General features: G+C 46.1%; 1 protein-coding gene across 2 annotated transcripts; it reads left to right on the top strand.

Moving 5' to 3' along the window:
• The first annotated feature begins 2,453 nt into the window (after nucleotides 1-2,453).
• LOC6898136 (nose resistant to fluoxetine protein 6) lies at nucleotides 2,454-5,243 on the top strand. Of its 2 annotated transcripts, XM_002138179.3 has the most exons (9): nucleotides 2,458-2,799; nucleotides 2,859-3,231; nucleotides 3,302-3,375; nucleotides 3,436-3,641; nucleotides 3,712-3,824; nucleotides 3,887-4,103; nucleotides 4,166-4,347; nucleotides 4,409-4,880; nucleotides 4,938-5,243. In XM_002138179.3, the coding sequence occupies exons 1-9, from the start codon at nucleotides 2,499-2,501 to the stop codon at nucleotides 5,130-5,132; spliced, it is 2,133 nt and encodes a 710-aa protein (XP_002138215.2). In that variant the 5' UTR covers nucleotides 2,458-2,498; the 3' UTR covers nucleotides 5,133-5,243. The 2 variants fall into 2 exon arrangements, with proteins under 2 accessions (XP_033234375.1, XP_002138215.2); XM_033378484.1 differs by lacking the exon at nucleotides 4,938-5,243 and having other exon boundaries at nucleotides 2,454-2,799; nucleotides 4,414-4,505.
• Nucleotides 5,244-18,512: the final 13,269 nt, after the last annotated feature.

Here is an 18,512-nt window from a genome sequence, read left to right on the forward strand (position 1 = left end):
AGGCTCAGAGGAGCGGGGCTGAAAGCACACGCTAATGAAGTAATTACAACAATTAATTTAATTATGAATTAAGCGATTGTTGCTGTGTTCCCGACATTTATGGGCAGTTCAAAGGTTGCTCTGGTCGTGGGGATGGGGGAGTGTTACCTCGAGTTTGTTTGGTGAACATGTTGACAAAGGACAACGAAGGACGAGCAGGTACCAGCCTGGGCTTCGGTTAAGCACAAGGGAAGAAGTGGAATCCCTTTAAAAGAGATAGGAAAAAACTCTGGGCAGTTTTCCAAAATTAATTTAGTAAAATTCTTCGCTTTAAACCACCAGTATCCACTCACCGCAGAATCAGGAAATGTTTGTACATATTATTCATACGCCCCATGCGACCGCATGCAAACCAACAATCGACTCCCTGCGTGTGTGTGTGGGTGTGTGTCCATGTGGCACTAATGAGAGCTGCAGTCGCGCGCACACACACACACACAAAACTTATTATCCAGATTTTCGCACCTTTTCCGCATGCTTTTGGTTTTTGGTTTTTGGTTTTGTCCCTCCCGCCGTTAATTGAAATATAGAATAGCAGCCAATTAAAATGAAAATTATTGCCACGCATTATGGTAGGCCCCAACTCCGTGCCCCGTGTGGATAGAGCTGTGCCACTGTTGATTATTTGTAAATTATTGCAGGGCCAATAACACCGTTACTCTGTAGAGCATATGCACCTAGTGAAGTCCCATTTTGATTGTTTGAAATGGAAATTAATACCCGAATCGTGGCATAAATAAATGTATTTAATAGTAGGTACATATAGACCCTAGACTGCAATGATAAGAAAAACGAGGGGGAACGTTGTGAGTTGCTGCGGACACCGCAACTCTACGGTTATACCCGATACTAAGTCAGTATGGCTCTGCTCCGGCAGACGCCGCTAATATTAAGCGACACGACAAAGAGTGCGTGCGAGAGAGACAGAAAATCAGTCTGAGCGTGACGTCGGGCGCTGCGTAGCCACTGCAAATTGATTGAATTGTTCCTTTTGGCTATAAAAATGATCTGATCTGATCCAGATTCAGCAATCTAATAGATATGGTCATTATCTATGATTCTGCGTTTTTAGTTTTCTCAAATCTGCAATATTGTGGATGCAACAGATTTTCGTCCTTTGTGGGGGCGGATGGGGGTGGGGCGAAATTCTGAGATATACGTTTTATAGTGACATCTTAAAGGAGTGTGTGTACCAAATTTGGTTACTCTAGCCTTAATAGTCTCTGAGTTTTGTGGTTGCCTCAGATTTTCGTCCTTTGCGGGGGCGGAAGGGGGTGTGGCGAAATTTGGACAGGAAACGGTCAAGGTCCGATATCACAGGAGTGTGGATACCAAATTTGGTTGCTCTGGCTTTTATAGGTTCTGAGATCCTTGAACTCATATTTTACAATTGGCAAAACCGACCATGAAACCTGTGTGTTAGAGTGAGACAGAGCGAGAAAGAGTGAAATTGTTTTCGTGATTCTGGCTGTAATAATTATACGATCTGGTTCAGATTTTGCACTCTAGAAGATATAGTCATCTTCTACGATTCTGCGTTTTTAGTTTTCTCGTATCGTCGAAATTGTGGATGCCACAGATTTTCGCCCTTTGTGGGGGCGGAAGTGGGCGGGGCAAAGTTTTGAAATATTTTTGGAGCAGTGACATATCACAGAAGTCTGGATCCAAAACATCGTTGCTCTAGCTCTTATAGTCTTTGAGCATTAGGCGCTGAAGGGGACGGACAGACGGACGGACGGACAGACGGACAGACGGACAGACAGACATGGCTCAATCGACTCGGCTATTGATGCTGATCAAGAATATATATACTTTATGGGGTCGGAAACGATTCCTTCTGGACGTTACACACATCCACTTTTACCACAAATCTAATATACCCCAATACTCATTTTGAGTATCGGGTATAAAAAGAAACTTCCACTAATCATATTAATCGCTTATTAGCCACAAATACGTTATCTGATGCGTAATTGCCTGCTAAGTACCCGAATGTGTATTTTTTGACTTTCAATCGAAGCGGCCTTCTGGGAAGTGTGGCGGCGATTGCGATGGACAGGCAGTTCTGTCGAAATGTATGCTATCTACACCTTTGGCCGATCTAGTCAGGTCGGTCGAGGCGATCGGCTGTCCGATGTGAGCGACTTTAGGGCTGTTGCAAGATTTATCCCAGTCCCCAGGAACGATCGATCCGCAAGGGTATTTCCACTTCGCCGCTTGAAGGGTCTTTTTTGTTTGTTTTTTGTTTGGTTATCAGAAACATTGACACTGGCTGGAATACAGATGGTGTTCTCCTGTAAGTTAATCACTTCATAGTAACTAGTAATCTACAAGTACCGCACAGATAACGTCCATTCAACGAAATCGAATTCGATGATTGGGCCTTACAGGTAGGTATAAATAGGTTTCCCCATCGGATTAGGAAGCAGTTTTCGATTTAACACCGGTAGTAGGCCAAGATGAAAGGTGTTCTAGCCACGTTGCTGCTCAGTTGGCTGTCGCTAGCCAGAGCCGAGCCGCACTTTATTGATTGGGAGGTGGGCTTGGGGGAGCAGGATGGATTCAGCATGGTGGACTACGAGCGGCTCATGGATCTGCGTTCCTTGGGAACGGAGTTCTTTCGGCATTTCCGGAACATTTCGGAGGCGGACTCAGAGCTGCTCGAGGGCCGGCTGCCCAGTCAGCAGGACCTGGTGTGCCTGGCAGACATGGCCCAGCTTATGCAGAGCCTGACGACGGGACGGCTGTGGGCCCTCAACAGTAAGTGGCATTTTTCAACTAATTCTGCAAAACGCTCGGCAATGTGTGACTGTTCACAGTGATTGATTCGTGGGGAACCATACCGGCTGGCTATCTGAAGGGGAATATCATCGATATGGGCAACTACGACGAGTGCACCAGGGTGCACAAGGCCGTGAGCGAGGCGCACAGCATTCAGGGGAAGTACTGCCTCCTGGAGCTGCCTATTGCCAAGTGGCTTGGCTTCGACATGGACTTCTTGAAGGTCACCAACATGAGGACCGCTGTGTGCTTCCCGTCCTCCTGCTCCGCCGCGCTCATGGAGACGTTTTTGGGGCAGCTTCTTCAGCGGCTGCTCGGTGTCAGCGATGCCAAGGAGAAGTTTGCCATAGACGAGGCGACCTGCCGGACAGGCGAGACCCCATCACTTGACAGCCTCACCATTGTGACCATGTATGTACTGAAATGTTAGCTGAAATCAGTTGGCCGCGACTAACCAGGCTGTTCACCCTGTTCACGCCAGTGTTCTGCTATCAGTTCTGGCTTCTGCGACGATTATCTGCACTGTCTACGACTACCTGCTGTGCGGAGATAAGAGTGAGTGAGAAGGGCCGGACTCCGTCCCAGCCCGGCTAATGTTTTTCCCTTCTCCGGCAGAAACGCCACCGCCCCGTCTGGTCAGTACGTTCTACGCTCGAGTCAGTTCCCGGAGTCTCTTTGCCATCGTGGACCCCAAGTCGAGTCCCAACGTCATCCACTGCCTCAATGGCATACGCTGCCTGTCGCTCATATGGGTGATATTTGGCCACGAATACATCTATGCCGTGATATCGCCCAGTATCAACCAAAGCGATCTGCTTAGAGTAGGTACCGCTGCCATAGCAATGCCATCTCGCGGGCTCACCCTTTCCAACCCATTCGAACTTATTGCAGTGGGTGCAGCAGGCTTTCTCCAGCTTCATCATATACGCCCAGTTCTCCGTGGACACGTTCTTCTTCCTCAGCGGGCTGCTGGTAGTCGTGGTCTCCCTGCGCTTTCTAGAGAAGTGAGTCCCGCCATCTAATCCGTCTCGTCAAGGCTGGTCTAAGTTTTCCTCTGATTTGGCAGAACCAAGGGCAGGATAAACGTGCCGCTGATGTACCTGCACCGGTACTTGCGCCTCACACCGATGGTGGCGGCCGTCATTCTCGTGTCGATGAAGCTACTTCCCCTCCTGGACGACGGACCCCTGTCCGAGGAAGTCAACTTTGCGGACTATTCCGTGTGCGAGCGCACCTGGTTCTGGACCCTCCTCTATGTGCAGAACTACGCCACCAAGGAGATTGTGGGTGACATTGGGGCGCCCGTCGACACACCCTCTGATATCTGACCTTTGAACTATTTCAGTGCATTCCCCATAGTTGGTATCTGGCCGTGGACATGCAGCTGTATCTCGTTGCTCCGTTTCTGCTGATCGCTCTCTACAGGTGGGGCAAGAAGGGGGCTGCGGGCATTCTGCTGCTGATGCTGCTGCTCTCGTCGTGCCTCTTCGCCACCATTCTGACCAACAAGTACCAAGTGATCTTCAAGTAAGTTTCCCCCCTGAGAGATATACTCTTTCCTCCCGTGCTCATGCCCCTCCGCGATTAGAAAAGGTGACCCGACCGGGGAGAAGCAACGGAAGCTCTACTTTCCATCACACACCCATGCGGCTCCGTGGCTGATCGGCTTCCTGTTCGGCTACTTTGTGCACCTGAACCGAGGAAGACAGTTCCCGCTCAGCCGCCTCGTCGTGTGGGCCGGCTGGCTGCTCTGTCTGGCCACGATGTTTGCCTCGATCTTTGCCATGTACCCCTACGCCAAGCTGCTGGAACCCTCGCCATCGGTTCTGACGCAGGCCGTGTTCTACACCCTGACCCGCATGGGCTGGCCCCTGGCCCTCTGCTGGGTGGTCTTTGCCTGCATGCAGGGCCATGGTGGACTGGCCAACAGCTTCCTCTCCTCCCCCCTCTGGCAGCCGTTGTCGAGGCTTTCCTACTCGGCCTACATCTGGCACGTGTTCATCGGCGAGGTTAGCCATCGACGAATCCGTACGCCCTTGCATTTCACCAACTTCGATATGGTAAGTGAGCCCCTCCCCCCCACTCCCCCGCACTGTGACTAATCCGATGCTCCTCAGATGCTCTCCTTCTGGTCGACCTTTGGCTTCACCCTGCTGCTCTCCTATGCGTTCTACATAATGATCGAGGTGCCGATGGCTGGCTTTGAGGCCTTCATCCTGCCCCCCCGAAAGCCCACTGCGAAGCCAGTCGAAGCTCAAGCCGAGCCTCCTGTGGAGTCTCCGAGCGAAACAGAACCTAAGCAAAGCGCCTAGGATCTAGCAGGGCTTTACAGGCTCTCTCTTTTAAGAGTATTCATTGGCTATGAATTATAGTAGTTTTAATCTTAAAATTTAGTGCAAATACAAGGCTCCGATATACTCGCAGAGTACGTGTTTAATTGAAATATAAAATAAGGCAATTAAAATTAAAATAATTCCCACGCCTTGTGGTCTGTGGCAGGCCCAACTCCCCACCTCCTCTGCTCCCTTCCGACGATGGCAGACAGTTGATAGTCGCTGCATTTATTGAAAATTACTGAAAATGAGCAGCGGGGGCTATGCCACCGTGCGGCTGCATCTGTTGATAATTTGTAAATTATTGCACTGCTGATAAAACGGCTGGTCTGCATATGTAAATACATTTTCAATATGCCCTTAATTAAGTCCGATAATCAGATTTTAATTGCCTCAAATGTTTGGAAATTTAAGAAAACAAAGTCGATCCATGGCCACGAAAGTTTTTCATAAGGGCATTGAGAGACAGGAGACTCTCTTAGGTACCAAGAGATCGATTAAAATAAATAACTTTGCACTGAATTCAGTTCCTGCGTGCGATTCTTAACACTTTTTTCCTTAGTTCCTAGCATATATTATTTTCATTTAGCAGGGGGCGTTCCGATTTGCTTCTAGTCAAACAGATCTCCTGAAAGGATCTCCTCCAATGTGTCCATGGGGAACTACTCCTTTGCTCGGTGTGTTTGGAACTGAATGAAAGAATTTTCTTTATTAAATCTGTTCTTTTTGTGCTTCCTTCAACCTACATCACAGCCAAACTCTGGCCGCAGCAACTACTCAAATATCGTTGGATATTTTGCCTAATTGACTACAAGTATGGCAAACCTTGCCCAATTTACACCCCGAAGGCCACGCCACAACACGGACACGATCCCGAAAATGTTCAATGGAAAATCGCAAATTCAATATTTGAGCACCTGCAACACATGCCGGCACAGACCAGAACATAGCAGGGAACAAAGTGTGGCAGGAGAGCGACCGGACCCGGGGGTTTCGGTGAGTCTGTTGAGTTGAAGTTGCAAGTTGTAAGTCGCCTTCTTACCTGGCCATCCCAGGCCCCTGGTCCCGGGTCCCGGGTCCCGTCCGTCTTTTGCCAGTTAGTGATGCCTTCGGAAAAGTTTTCCAGGACACCGTTGCCACAGCCCCTTGCGGCTGTCGTCGCTGCATTTCGGGTCGCGCAATTATTTAATGAAGTTATACAATTTTTGGCCCATGTGCTGATCAGGGACACGTGAAGGAGGAGTGAGTGCGATGTGTTGCGGTGAAAATTTCATTGCTGGGATAAATTTTGTTGTAATTTGATTTTTGGTTTGTTGGCTTTTGTTTGAGTTCTCTCCGCGCCGCTCCTCCGCTCTTCACAGCAACTTTGTGCAACGGAATTCAATTAAGAAATGTCAAAATTTTATTGAACACAATGCAGATTCCGGGCTCTGCTTCAGGGTCAGGCCGGGCCGGGAATATCCTCGACATTAATTTAGGCACGCCAATAACCTCTGCGCACTTTTGCTGCATCAATTTTCATTAAAACGCGCTCGCAGATAAAGTCCGGTTTTTTTTCCTACGGTTCTCGCGAAAAGTTAGAAAACCGTAAGCGGAAATGAATCCCATGTGCATAAATACGTATAAATCCAAAAATAAATTGAATTAAAAAAGGCTAGAGAACCAAAAAACAAAAAAAGGATACAACAAAACCTGAAAGCAAAAAAAATGGACAAGTCCAGCCAGAAATTGGAGTGAGCATAATAAATTCGGGCATCAGACTTTGTTTGGCTTAGTCAATGGTCCAAATGGCAGAAAAAAGTGAAGAGCAGTGCTGGTGCCGCTACAGTTGCAGAGCCACTGGTTGGGGGCAAAGAAGCCAGCCAGGAGCAGCAGCAGCAGAAGGATGGAGTCAACAAACTGAAGCAAAATCGCGAATTTATTGTGAAAAGCCAGCCCCCAAAATGGCGAGAGAACCATTCTGTAGGTTACTTTTGTGCGAAAATCATTTGAAATTTTAAATTTCCTTGTACATTTTCCAAGTTCTGTAAGGCACACATTCATTTTGCCTCCTGATCTGCCCAGAAATCAGCCAGCATTTGCGCCGCAACCAAAAAACAAAGTCATTTATCTTATTTTGTCAAAAAATTGTCAACGCCAAGGAAAGGGGAAAGAGAAAGCCCCAAAGTGGGAGTTAAAAATAGAGTAAGAGGTGGATACAGAGATGGAGATAGAAAAAAAAGACATGGTCTGGCTAAGCAGTCGCTGTCTGGCTTCCTGCTGCCACCATGCCCCATCGCTGCTGGTACGCGAGTCCCTGCGCTTTGTTGACAGCAATTGTCACAATTACAAGTTGATATGTCCTGGCCAGCTGTCCTTGTCCCTCTCCCTGTCCCTGTCCCTGTCCATCCTCCGGCCACGTCCTGGCTCTCCGGCTAAGTCAACTGATTTAAGTGATATTTATGCCAGACGCCGCGGCCAGCGTTCAATGGAGCAAGTGATAAGCGTCAGCAGACCAGAGCCAGAACCAACGCCAGAGCCCCACTTGACGGACAGCTGTGAGAGCGCGACATGCGATGGTTTGGGGATCTGCAGGAGTCGAGTCGCTCCCTGATTAATGGCTGATGCCGGCCAGGGGATAAGGCTTGTGTCCAGGATGTAGGAGTGTCCGCTCGCTGGAGAACAGCATAAATTTTGTAATGTTAACACGACGTAAGACACCAGTTGAAAGTGTCTCTCTAGTGTCTCCCTTCGGGCAAATGTTTTTCCACTAATTTTACCATGTACCCTGATTAAAGGGCGTTATACAAGGGTATATAAGACTTGATCGAAAGATGTTTGTGGAACATATTACAGGCGAAAGTGCTGAATGCTTTTTGGCATCTTTCTGAACTCTTAAAGCAAATTATAAGGCATCAAAGGGGTCTTTTCGTTAGAATTTGGATTTTTTTAATTGTTTAATTTTGTACCCAGACACACGAGACACAGCCAGCTAGTGGTCCAGGCGGTCCAGGACCCTTGGGCCCCGTTGCACACCCCCTCTCCGCGACACTTTCGGCACTCATTTGGAGCCCCGCAAAAGTTATGTTGTCTCATTAACTTTTAACTTTTGGGTGGCCATTCGCGGGGTTATTTGAGCTGTTACTCTTGCACATTTTTTTTTCGCTCACATATTCCTCAACTTTGGCAAGGGCTCGACAGCGGACTAGGGACATTGTTAAGGTAACGAGCGCTGTAAAAATATTATTTTTATTGCAAACAAAAAACGAAAAACAAAAAAAAAAAAAATAAGGAAGGACCATCTCGAATTGCAACTAGAAAAAAGTTCTTCTTGCTCTGCTCTAAGCTCTTGGCTCTCGCAGTGCACAAAAAAATGTATAAAAATATATACGAATATTAATTTTAATACAACAGAAGGGCGCCAAAGGGAAAGCACAAAAAAGAAAAGCTGAAATTACATATGAGGTTTTAATTAGTGGGAAACGAACGGAAAAGCTGAGGGGAAAATGCATATGGAAATAATTGACTTAGGGTTTTTCTGTGTTTCGACTTTGTGTAACAAAATACATATGCTTTAGATTTATGGAAGTTCCAGGGCTTTTTAACCGCTCAAAGGACACCTTATTGACTTAAATAAAACGAAAAGGCATTAAACTGGTTGTTTAAAGGATTTGAGAGACCTAAGATATCGTATAACTATTCAGACAATCCAAACACCAACCAAAAGGCTAAGGAAACCCTCCGCACTGTGCTCTACAGTCTTTACCTCCATTCTATCTGCACCCCTGATTTTTTTTTTTTTTTGCTACATATTCCCCCTTTTTCCCCGCTCCAGCACTATTTTCCCGTCTTTTTGTGATTTTTGCGCGGAAATTAGAATTTTTGCTTGCTCGCTTTCTGCCATAGCCAGAGCCGGAGCCTGCCACGGCCGCTGCCGCTGCCGCCCACTTAATGCAATCTAAGCGCAGCTGCTGCAGCATCATTACGACACTCTCTTCATGTGTGTGCGGGGGGTGTGTGTGTGTGTGTGTTTGTTTGTGCTAGTGTTTGCTTTACTTCCGCTCAGATTTAATTTCGCTGAAGCGAAGGCGGGACCGTGCAGTGGTGCGGAACGCAGGCATCCAACTACTCGTTTGCGCCGCCTGTTTGAACTTTTAGTTTACACTCTTTTTTCCATTCCTATTTCAGTGTTTCATCTGCTCTCTTTCGCTCATTTTTTGTGTATTTTTTCACTGTTTCGTTACTGACTATAATTTAATTCTGCTTGCATTTTTCATTTGCGGCACTTTTGGCGTTTCACCTTGCCGCCAGGTGTTGTGAGTTATGAGCACTGGGCGCCGAGTGCCGAGTGCTGAGCGTAGAGCACCGCGGCGCATGCTGAGCTCTGACTTTGCAAATTAGAAAAAAATTGGAATGAAAAATAAAGGGAAATTCATAAAAAAGTTCTGAAAATAGGAAAATTCTCATGAGATTTGGCAGTGGCAAGCCAGTATATGAGACGGGCGTGGAGTTTACTGAACCCAAGGCTGGGAATGCCGCCATATATAGAATTTTAAAGCCATTTTTCAGCCTTTTCGAAACAGAATACAAGAAAAACTACCTCCTGACAGCGAAGATTACGTATTCGACCTGTTGTACACCCTTTTCTGCCATCTTGGCATCTCTTCTTTTCCCATTCCTTAGGCATACACCTAAATTGACTTTTTCCAAGGCATGCACCTTATAATAATAGCAATTAAAATATATTGATGCTTGCTGCCTGCAAATTTCAATCAAGCATGTGTTTATATTCTAAATAGAAAACTTTTAAAATATACTCGTATATATGCACGTTTATGTACGCACTGATACTGATGTGTAGTAGGAGTGGGTGAGGGTGTGGGTGTGGGTGTGGGGGTGGGTGTAGGTCAGAGTGTTTCTTGGCAACGTCTCTTGGCCGGGCCAAGTAAAAGAACTTTGACTGCTGCCTTGTCCACGTGATTAGAAAGTTTTTCCTGCCAACAGAACAGTCGCAGAAGTAGGTGTGGGTGTGTGCAGGAGATTGTGTTGTATGTTGCATGTTGCTCTGCTCCTCTGCTCCACTACTTTGTATGCACTTAATAACTTTTACATAATTTTGTACGAGTATATTTTATTGAAAATTTTCTTGTTCTTGCAAAAGCTTCTTCCTTCCCCGCATAGAATCCCTGTGCGTGTGTGTGAGCTTGCTCTAAGCTCTGAATTCCAATCAAGCATGTGTTTGGCTTACAAATGGGAAAAAGTTGTGAATGACAGAGGGTGAGAGTTATACATATCATATGTAAAACCAACCTGAAAGTGAGGTGAATTCGGGGATTAAAATTATGAACAAATAGCACCTTAGCCCAGGTTAGCCAGGTTAAAGCCTGTACATTGCATAAACTAAAAGCCAACGGAGAGGCAGTCCTCCAGCAAAGAAATTCCAAATAATTGAATAAATATGCATGTCCAAAAAACATACTGCAATTAGAAATACTCAAATATCAGAAGTTTCGACCATTTGTTATTAGATTGTTCCCTGGTTTTGTTCGTAAATGCATTTACAGTCCGTGCAGTGCACTCACGTTGCACACAAAGTCATTAATTAAATTTTAGCAACATCTCTATATAATTTGATTCCTCAAAAAAAGGATACAGATAGAAGGAGCGGGGAGAGGGACATATCTGGCGAAAGTCTTTGCACTCAAAACTAATAACTAATAATTTGAAAGCTGGTTGCCCTTCGTCTTCATCTTCTGCTCGTTTTTGTTCTTTTCGATGTTGGCTGTCTTTGAATGGGGGCGTCTTACGAGTAGGGTTACATCAGGGGCAGATGCAGCAGTGGCAGCAGTGGCAGCAAAGCCATGGCAACCACAACCTTTCAGGCAAAAAGTCCAAGTTGCCCGAGCAAAAGAGTGTTTATAGTTTATTGTTGATTGAACACTAATTAAGTTTCCCAGTGCGAAAAGTTTTGGCCTGGACAGAGCATCTCTCCATCTCTCCATCAAGATGGAGGCTGGAGATGTGGCTGTGGATGGACAGCCGCTTGATTGGTTTTGTTACACCACCGCCCCCTCTCCTCCCAACTACCCCAAGATGTTTCGCTTGGACTCCCCCATCATGATGGACTGGAAATGGGTGCTAAAGTTTCTCTAAAAGAACTTCTGCTGTGCATTTAATAGCAATAATAATTTGTAGTTTGTCTATTACATACTACTCCTAGTGTGCAATCTATGTGTAGATGCTGCTATCGGGTTTGGGTTCGGGTTCGGGTCCGGGTGGGGCTTCTGCTTCTTGTTATGATTCTGGTTTTGCTTCGAGAAAAACTTTATAATTTCCATATCCCAGAGCATTCACTTTATTTTCCCTCCCAACTTTGTATCTTTGTATCATCTTTGAGTGCGTATGTGTGTGTGTGTGCGCGTGTGTGTGTGTGTTATTCGATCAATTTTCTTTTGCATACTTTGTGGCGAGTAGTTTTTTTTTCTGTCCATCTCTGGAAAAACTTGCCCAAGTCTTTCAGGCAAAATGCATTTCCGCAATTATTTTACAAAAAGGCAATCTAATTGCTCTCTTAACCCGCCTCCACACCGAGCTCCCCTCGCATAGCAAATCATTTTTGCACTCGATTTAAGTGAATCCTCCACTCATTCATATTTTCATGAATTATTGTATATGGTATAATGTCATGCTATGTGAATAAAGTTTTTATTTCGAATTTTAATCAAGGAGAATTGCAAATATTTAGGCTATGATTGATTTCCTTTCCTTTCCCCTTTTTGCCACAAGTCCTTTCCCGTTTCTGCCTACAATCTCTGTGAAAATATCTCCTCTCAAATCTCCCGGTAAACGCAAAACACATAAAAATCCCGAGGTTTTATGCAGTACAGCCTCTCTCCTTAAGCCAAAACTGCCCCCAAAAAAGGGGGGCGACAACTCCCCCACCCCTACTATTCCAGCGTCTCCAACCCCTTGCCACTTGAAAGCGAAAAAAATGTTCTAAAAATGTGTGCGTTGTTGGCTTGTTGCTTTTGTTTGCCATTTTATGCGGCGGAACTTTTTTTTTTTTTTTGGGAGTCAAGCACTTCTCTTCTTTTTTTGTGCTTTTGGTTTTTTGTTTTGGCCCAACGCCTTTTGGTAAATTAATGCGAAAATTTTTCGTGAAATGCGAAAATTTCGCGTTTTATTTTTTGCCTCCATGAGGCGGGTGGGGGTGTGGGATGGGGGCATGCCGTGTGTGTCTGCAAGTCGGCGACTGGTCCCCGTTGTTTGTTTGAGTCTGGTGCCTCTGGTCGCCTGTCCACCTGTCTATGCCCTGCTTGATTGATGGTTATTATGCGCACTTGTACGGCCAGAGACTACTCCAGTACGATGTGGATAGTGTGGGGGCTATGGGCAGAGTGTCGAGTGGAGACCCTGGATCGTGGACCCTGGACCGTGGCCATCATCAATGCCAACACCCCGTCGCTCACTTTTTATTTTACATATCAAATAATTGAGAGAAAAAAAGAAGAATGTATTAGGAGGTCTTGCATCCCCTCATTGGGGGTTGGTACCAGCCCGAGTAAAGGGAGTGCCGCTTGATTAAAATACCTGCCGGTTATTTGCATTAATTTTTGCACATTTTTCCTCTCGGGGTGTCTTAATTTCGACATTTAATGCCCTGACCCGAGGAACTTCATTAGCCTTCAGCCGCAGGCACACCAACAGCAGCATCAAGATCTACCTGAAAGAGCAAAGTCGAGCTCCATCTTGCACACAGTTTTAGCATTCAATTACTGGAAAAGTGTTTGCTTGGGGATTGCGTGAAGGCGGTGGGTAGACGGTGGAAAGCTGTATTTACTGGATCGTTCGCTGGAGAGCGGGGGCGGGGGTGGCGATACACAGGCGCCTGCTGGAAGGATTGGTATACCTACAAATGAGATCTTGGAAGGGAAAAGAGAGAGCCTATAGTGGGATATCTTCGGGTGGGCATTTGGCCTTTCTTATCCCCTTTGTCTCGACTGCCTCTGTGTCTTTCTATGCCTATGTGTAGTTTACTTTCCCATTCTGCCCCAAAAAACCAATTGCTGTCTGCTCTCCTTCCATCCACCCACCTCCCCCTGCTCTTCTCTCTTTTTTTATCTGTATCTGCTTCGACTGTGTCTCTGTCCCTCTCCATGTTTGCTCCGGTTGGTGCCTAAAAAAATGTTAGTGCCCTTTCTGCCACACACACCCACTACAGCAGTCAACAGCACGCAGCCATCACAGAAAAATTTCACCCTACCACTAGGACACCCTACTACCCCCCACTCCCCTCCACACCACCCACATCAGCCCACGCCATTTGTCGTTATCTGCAGCCTTCTATGTAGACACTAAAAATTTTTCATTTCCAGGCAGTCGAAAAAAACAAAGACAAAAAAAGATTTTCCTTTTTTGCTGTGCAGCAAACATTTTCGCGTATTTCTAAAAACAATTTCTACGCGCAGCCACCCCCCACCACCCCACTCCACCGCCCAATGTGGGCCGTAAATGATGAAATGCGTGAAAACTACACGAATACATATGCAGCGCTGGCTGCACCCACACAGACACAGACACAGACACATACTCATGCACATTCGGCGCTGCAGGAGGAAAGCGGAAAAAAGAAAAGAAAACGTTGTGCCTCCTTTATGTATCCCAGACTAGGCTCCGCCCTGCGTTTGGCTGCGTGCTGCAGGAGCTGGAGGGGTAGCGGGATGGGTGGATGGGCGGAGAAGCAGAGCTGCGGATGGGGGCGCTAGGAATGGAAAAAAAACTATAGCCGGGCCCAGGCTTGGCTTTTGGGATTGGTATTTGGGTTTCGGTTTGGGGGTTGCAACTAGCGGCGCTCTGTCAGTGCGCTGCTGCAGCTGCTGCTGCTGATGCTGCAGCCACTGCCACAGTTGCCGCCGCTCTGCCTCTGCCACTGCCACTGCCACAGCGTCGTCCTGTCGTTGTTTATCGCTCGTTGGAGCCTACTTTTTGGCGTCTCCTATGTGCGTGGAGCCACTGCTTTCTTTTCGTTCCTCCATTTTTTCGGGCCCATGCCATGGACTCGGGGCCTGCCAACCGCACGCTTAGTTTGCAATTAAAACGAAAGATGCTCCCCATTTGTTGTTGCTACTTGCCCCATCTACCTCCACTCCTTTCCCCTCCCCCTCTTTGCCCCATGTTGCAGTTAACTCGTTCTATGTGCTGACTGTTCCCTTTTTTCCCCTTTTTCTTGTTGCTTATTTATGTACTCGCTTTGCGCAGTCAACGCCAGCGCTGGAAAAAAATCCTAAGCTGAATTTGTCTTTTAATGAAAAACCGTCGCCTTGCCTCAATGTGTGTGTGTGTGTGTGTGTGTCTGTGGTTGCCACCAGAGACCAAAACGAACCGCCAGGCAAATGACAGTTGTGCATTGTGGTTTCGCATGGAATTCATTTCATTTCGGGGCTGGGACATTAGTTTCACCATCCTCTGATTCCATTCGCCGGGAAAGATCGAATCGATATAGAGATGTAGAGATGTAGAGAACTTTTGCAACGATTTTTGATTGTTGAGAAGAGATCTAAGCTGATTATATTTGTCTTTTCAGGATAATGTGGCAACTTAAGCCTGGAGGAAGAAGAGACCAGGAGTCCACCAAGAAAGATCCTTAACGAACTGGAATCTATCCGAATGGACCATATCGGACCTCAACTCATGAACAGGTTATACTCGTAGTGGCCGCAATAGATCTACAATTATACTAATGGGCAATCGATGCCTGTCTTCGAATACAATAAATATCTGATTTACGGTAGAGATAGATACTTTATACCGATGGACGGTCCATTTCCGAACAATTATCAATTACAATGGAAAGAGATTAAAGAGAAATTATCAATAGTAGTAATAGCTTATAGAGGATCTCTTTTTAGTAGACTTTGCTACATGAAAAGTAAAGTAAAGAAGAAGGTTTCCACATATTTGGGAGATGAGTTGAAAAGAACTCAATGAAATGATCGAATTACGAGGGATAGTTTTCATGGGAGTGCCCTGCTACTGGCTGTTTCATTTGCTATATCAAGAGGGGCAAAAATGGGGCTTCGAAGTAGACGGAGTGGCATTTATAGACCTGGCTTGTTCGCCAATCAGAAGTGTGGCAAAAACTTGCCAGGCCTTGCGGCTTTTTCCTTTCGATTGAGTTGAGCCTTCGCAATGGCATGCAATCTTTTCATATTCCTGTTAATTGTTAAATCATCTTTAGTTTCTTAATCAATGATTCCCTTTGAAGGCCTGCGTTGTCAGCCGGGCCTTATCACACAGGCTGGGGCAGGGACAACTGACTGGCAACTGCATCCGCATCCGCATCAAATATGCTGTCAGTGCGGGTATGTAGCCGTGACCCCACTCTATGCTGCTGCACTTGGCTTGGCTTTGCATGCAGTTTGCTTTTCGGTGTGTGCCTGCAACATGTGGCATACGCACTATGGACCATATGGTCAGAGGCCTGTTTTCAGAGTCGCCACCATTCATGGCCTTTTTTATGTACATATATAGATATTTATTTAACACATTTTACACACATGCCCACACATGTGCATACACATACATATATGTACATACATTCGCAATGCAGTTTGACTTTATTTGATTTCTTTTTGTTCTCTTCATTGGAACTCCTTTTTTTTGCGTTTGTTTTTGTTCATCTTTGTTTGAACGCTCTTCGCAATGGGGTTCAAGGTCGCATCACCAAAAAAGTCCGCCGAGTCGAGTGTTCTTTATATGTATGGGCGATATATGTACATATGTACTGATGTGTGTGTGTACTGTACTCCTGTTTGTATGTGTGGATCAATGTCTGATTTATTGCAGCTCGTGCCATTGCACTTGATTGTGTCCCAAATTCCAAACACACACACATACACCCACACACAAGGATATAGAGCGTATAGATGCCAAAACAACGGCAGGCAGTGCAGGTGTGAAAAAATGCATGAAAGTGCAGCGAGTGCATTCCGGGCGTCCCCTGCAGTTCATGCACTCTACCTGCTGACCCTGAACGTGGTCAAGCCCATTCTACTGCCAATTCGTTTGCCTTATTTATGTTACATTTTTACCCTAGATTTCATTTTCATTTCGATTTTGAAAATATAGGCCCCGCTGCGTATGCGCAATGCACGGTTAGAGCAGGGTCTTCTTTGTTCTAAACAATTTGTGAAAATCCAATCCAAAGCTGGACTTGGAGGTCATTGCAGTTGATTTTGGCATCCTCGAAGATATGTCTGGTATAGCATGAATCATCATCAGATGCGAATCTCCCTGGTCAAACTTCCGGCACCTTTGGGGACGGAGACACTGTCGGTGACTTATTGAGTACCTCTTCGATCGATAGCAGACTTTGTTCTATCCTTTGCTCTGGCTCTTCTCTTCCTTTGGTACATTTTTTCCCTTAAATTACTGAGCAAATAATTCATAATTCATGTGGGCGCGCTTTAATTTACAATCGTTTGTTACTCGTCTGCCGGTCGATGGTGGCTTAGGACCAGAACGTGGACCCCGGCGAAACCACAACCTGTGCATGGTGGTCAGTGGCTGCTCACTGACCGGACCCAATACCAATCCCAAGCCAATGCCCCATCTCCGCCTTCCCAAGCCAAATCCGCGTACCCATTTTCCCCATTTTCTCTATGTATTTTTGGGAGGGAAAACATTTTCGCCGCCAGCTCCAGAATGCCGGGCGATTGTTCAATTGTTTTGCTAACTTTGCCTCGTTGTTTGTGCTGTTGTTTGCCCCCTGAACGCTTTCCATTTGACTTTGTTTTTTGGCGCAGACACGCGGTTTTTTCGGTGGAGAAGAAGCGATTGTGGTGGGGTCGCAGTGGATGTGGGGGCCGGTACGTTATGTGGCATGTATATGAGATGGGAGAGGCGCAGCAATTGTACAATTTTTCTCTCATTCGTTTCTTTTTTTACACATATTTGTGTTATATTTGCCATGGTTTTATTTTCTGTCTCTGATATCAAGCGGCAATCGGTTTTCCCTTCTTTCGCTGCCGCTGCCGCTGTCGCTGTCCCTGTCGCTTTCCCTCATTCTCCCGCTTCCTCTTTCTTTCCTTTTGCTTTTGGTTCCATTTTACTATTTTTTGTCAGTCTCCAACCGACGGGGCCTGGGTGTTTCGGGCTGGGGATCATGCCCCCCCCCCCCACTCTGGTGGTGGGTTTAACATTTGAAATGGTCATCGACGCGCATTTTAAATGATCTATGTGTGTAGTGGAGTGTGTCTGCCCCCTGCTTCTTACGGCCAAGTGTGTGTGTGTGTGTGTGTGTGGCCTTTTAATGGGCGCTGCAGGGCGTGGCATTTAGCTGAGCCGTGTTTTTTATTATCTGGCTGCTGTGCCTGAGCGGAAAAGAAAGAAAACCAAAAAATTTGTAGTGCGAAAAAGGAAAATTCTGCCTGATAATTAATTGTTGCTCATACTCGGCTATGCCTCATGCTACAGGACGGGGCAACACACATAATCAGGCCTCGTGTGTGTCGTGTCGCCTGCGTTCGTTGTTCGTTGTTGTTTTGTTGTCGTGCGCCGACGTCGTCGTCGTCGTCGTCGTCGTCCTCCGATTGGCTTAGAAAATTGCGAATAGGCTTGGCCGGGACTCGCTCTGCCCAGACGCTTTTCCGCTGCAAAATCACAAAAATAATCAGTAAAAAAGTAGCAACGCATATTTAACTGTGCAAAAGGTAGAGAAAACTCACTACTGGCGTTGCTTACTGTCTGCTTTTGGGGATTACCTTCGGTTCATGCATTCTAAGCTCTGGGAAAGAGAGAGAAACAGCAAGAGAGTGAAAGAGAAAGAGAGAGGGAGAGGGAGTGCAAAGGCGTAAAGAGATTTGAGAGAGCGCTTAAGAGAGCCACTGAAGAGAACAACAGTTGTGTTTGGATAGCATGGCGTATGCTTGATTTTTAATAGGCGTTTTAAATACATTTTTCATATGGTATTATGTACTATTTCTGAGGATTCTTCGAACAGGAATTGTTGTTGATGAGGATAATTAGAAAATGTGTGCAAGAATGCAAGTGTTTTCTGTGTTTGGATGGGCTTTTATGGGCTAATGAGTCCATAGAATAATCCTCTGACATAATTAATAAATAATTAAGGAAGTTCCTCGTTCTCTATCAATCTCCTGAAACCTTATTAATCTCCATCACTTGTCCAGTCAACCTTGAAAAAGATCTATCCAGCCCCCAATTTCCCACTCAAAGTTTTCTTACTCGATTTCCCGCTCAAAGAACTAAAAGCAAACCCCTGCGGACTCCCTTTGAGTGGAAGAAAACTACCCTCTGCGCTGGAAAAGCCATTTCCCCTACGCTGCCGCCGTCGACTGCAACTGAACGACGACTGCAACGGCG

Source organism: Drosophila pseudoobscura, chromosome 3 (assembly GCF_009870125.1).
Source record: "Drosophila pseudoobscura strain MV-25-SWS-2005 chromosome 3, UCI_Dpse_MV25, whole genome shotgun sequence".
Taxonomy (NCBI): Eukaryota; Metazoa; Arthropoda; class Insecta; order Diptera; family Drosophilidae; genus Drosophila; species Drosophila pseudoobscura.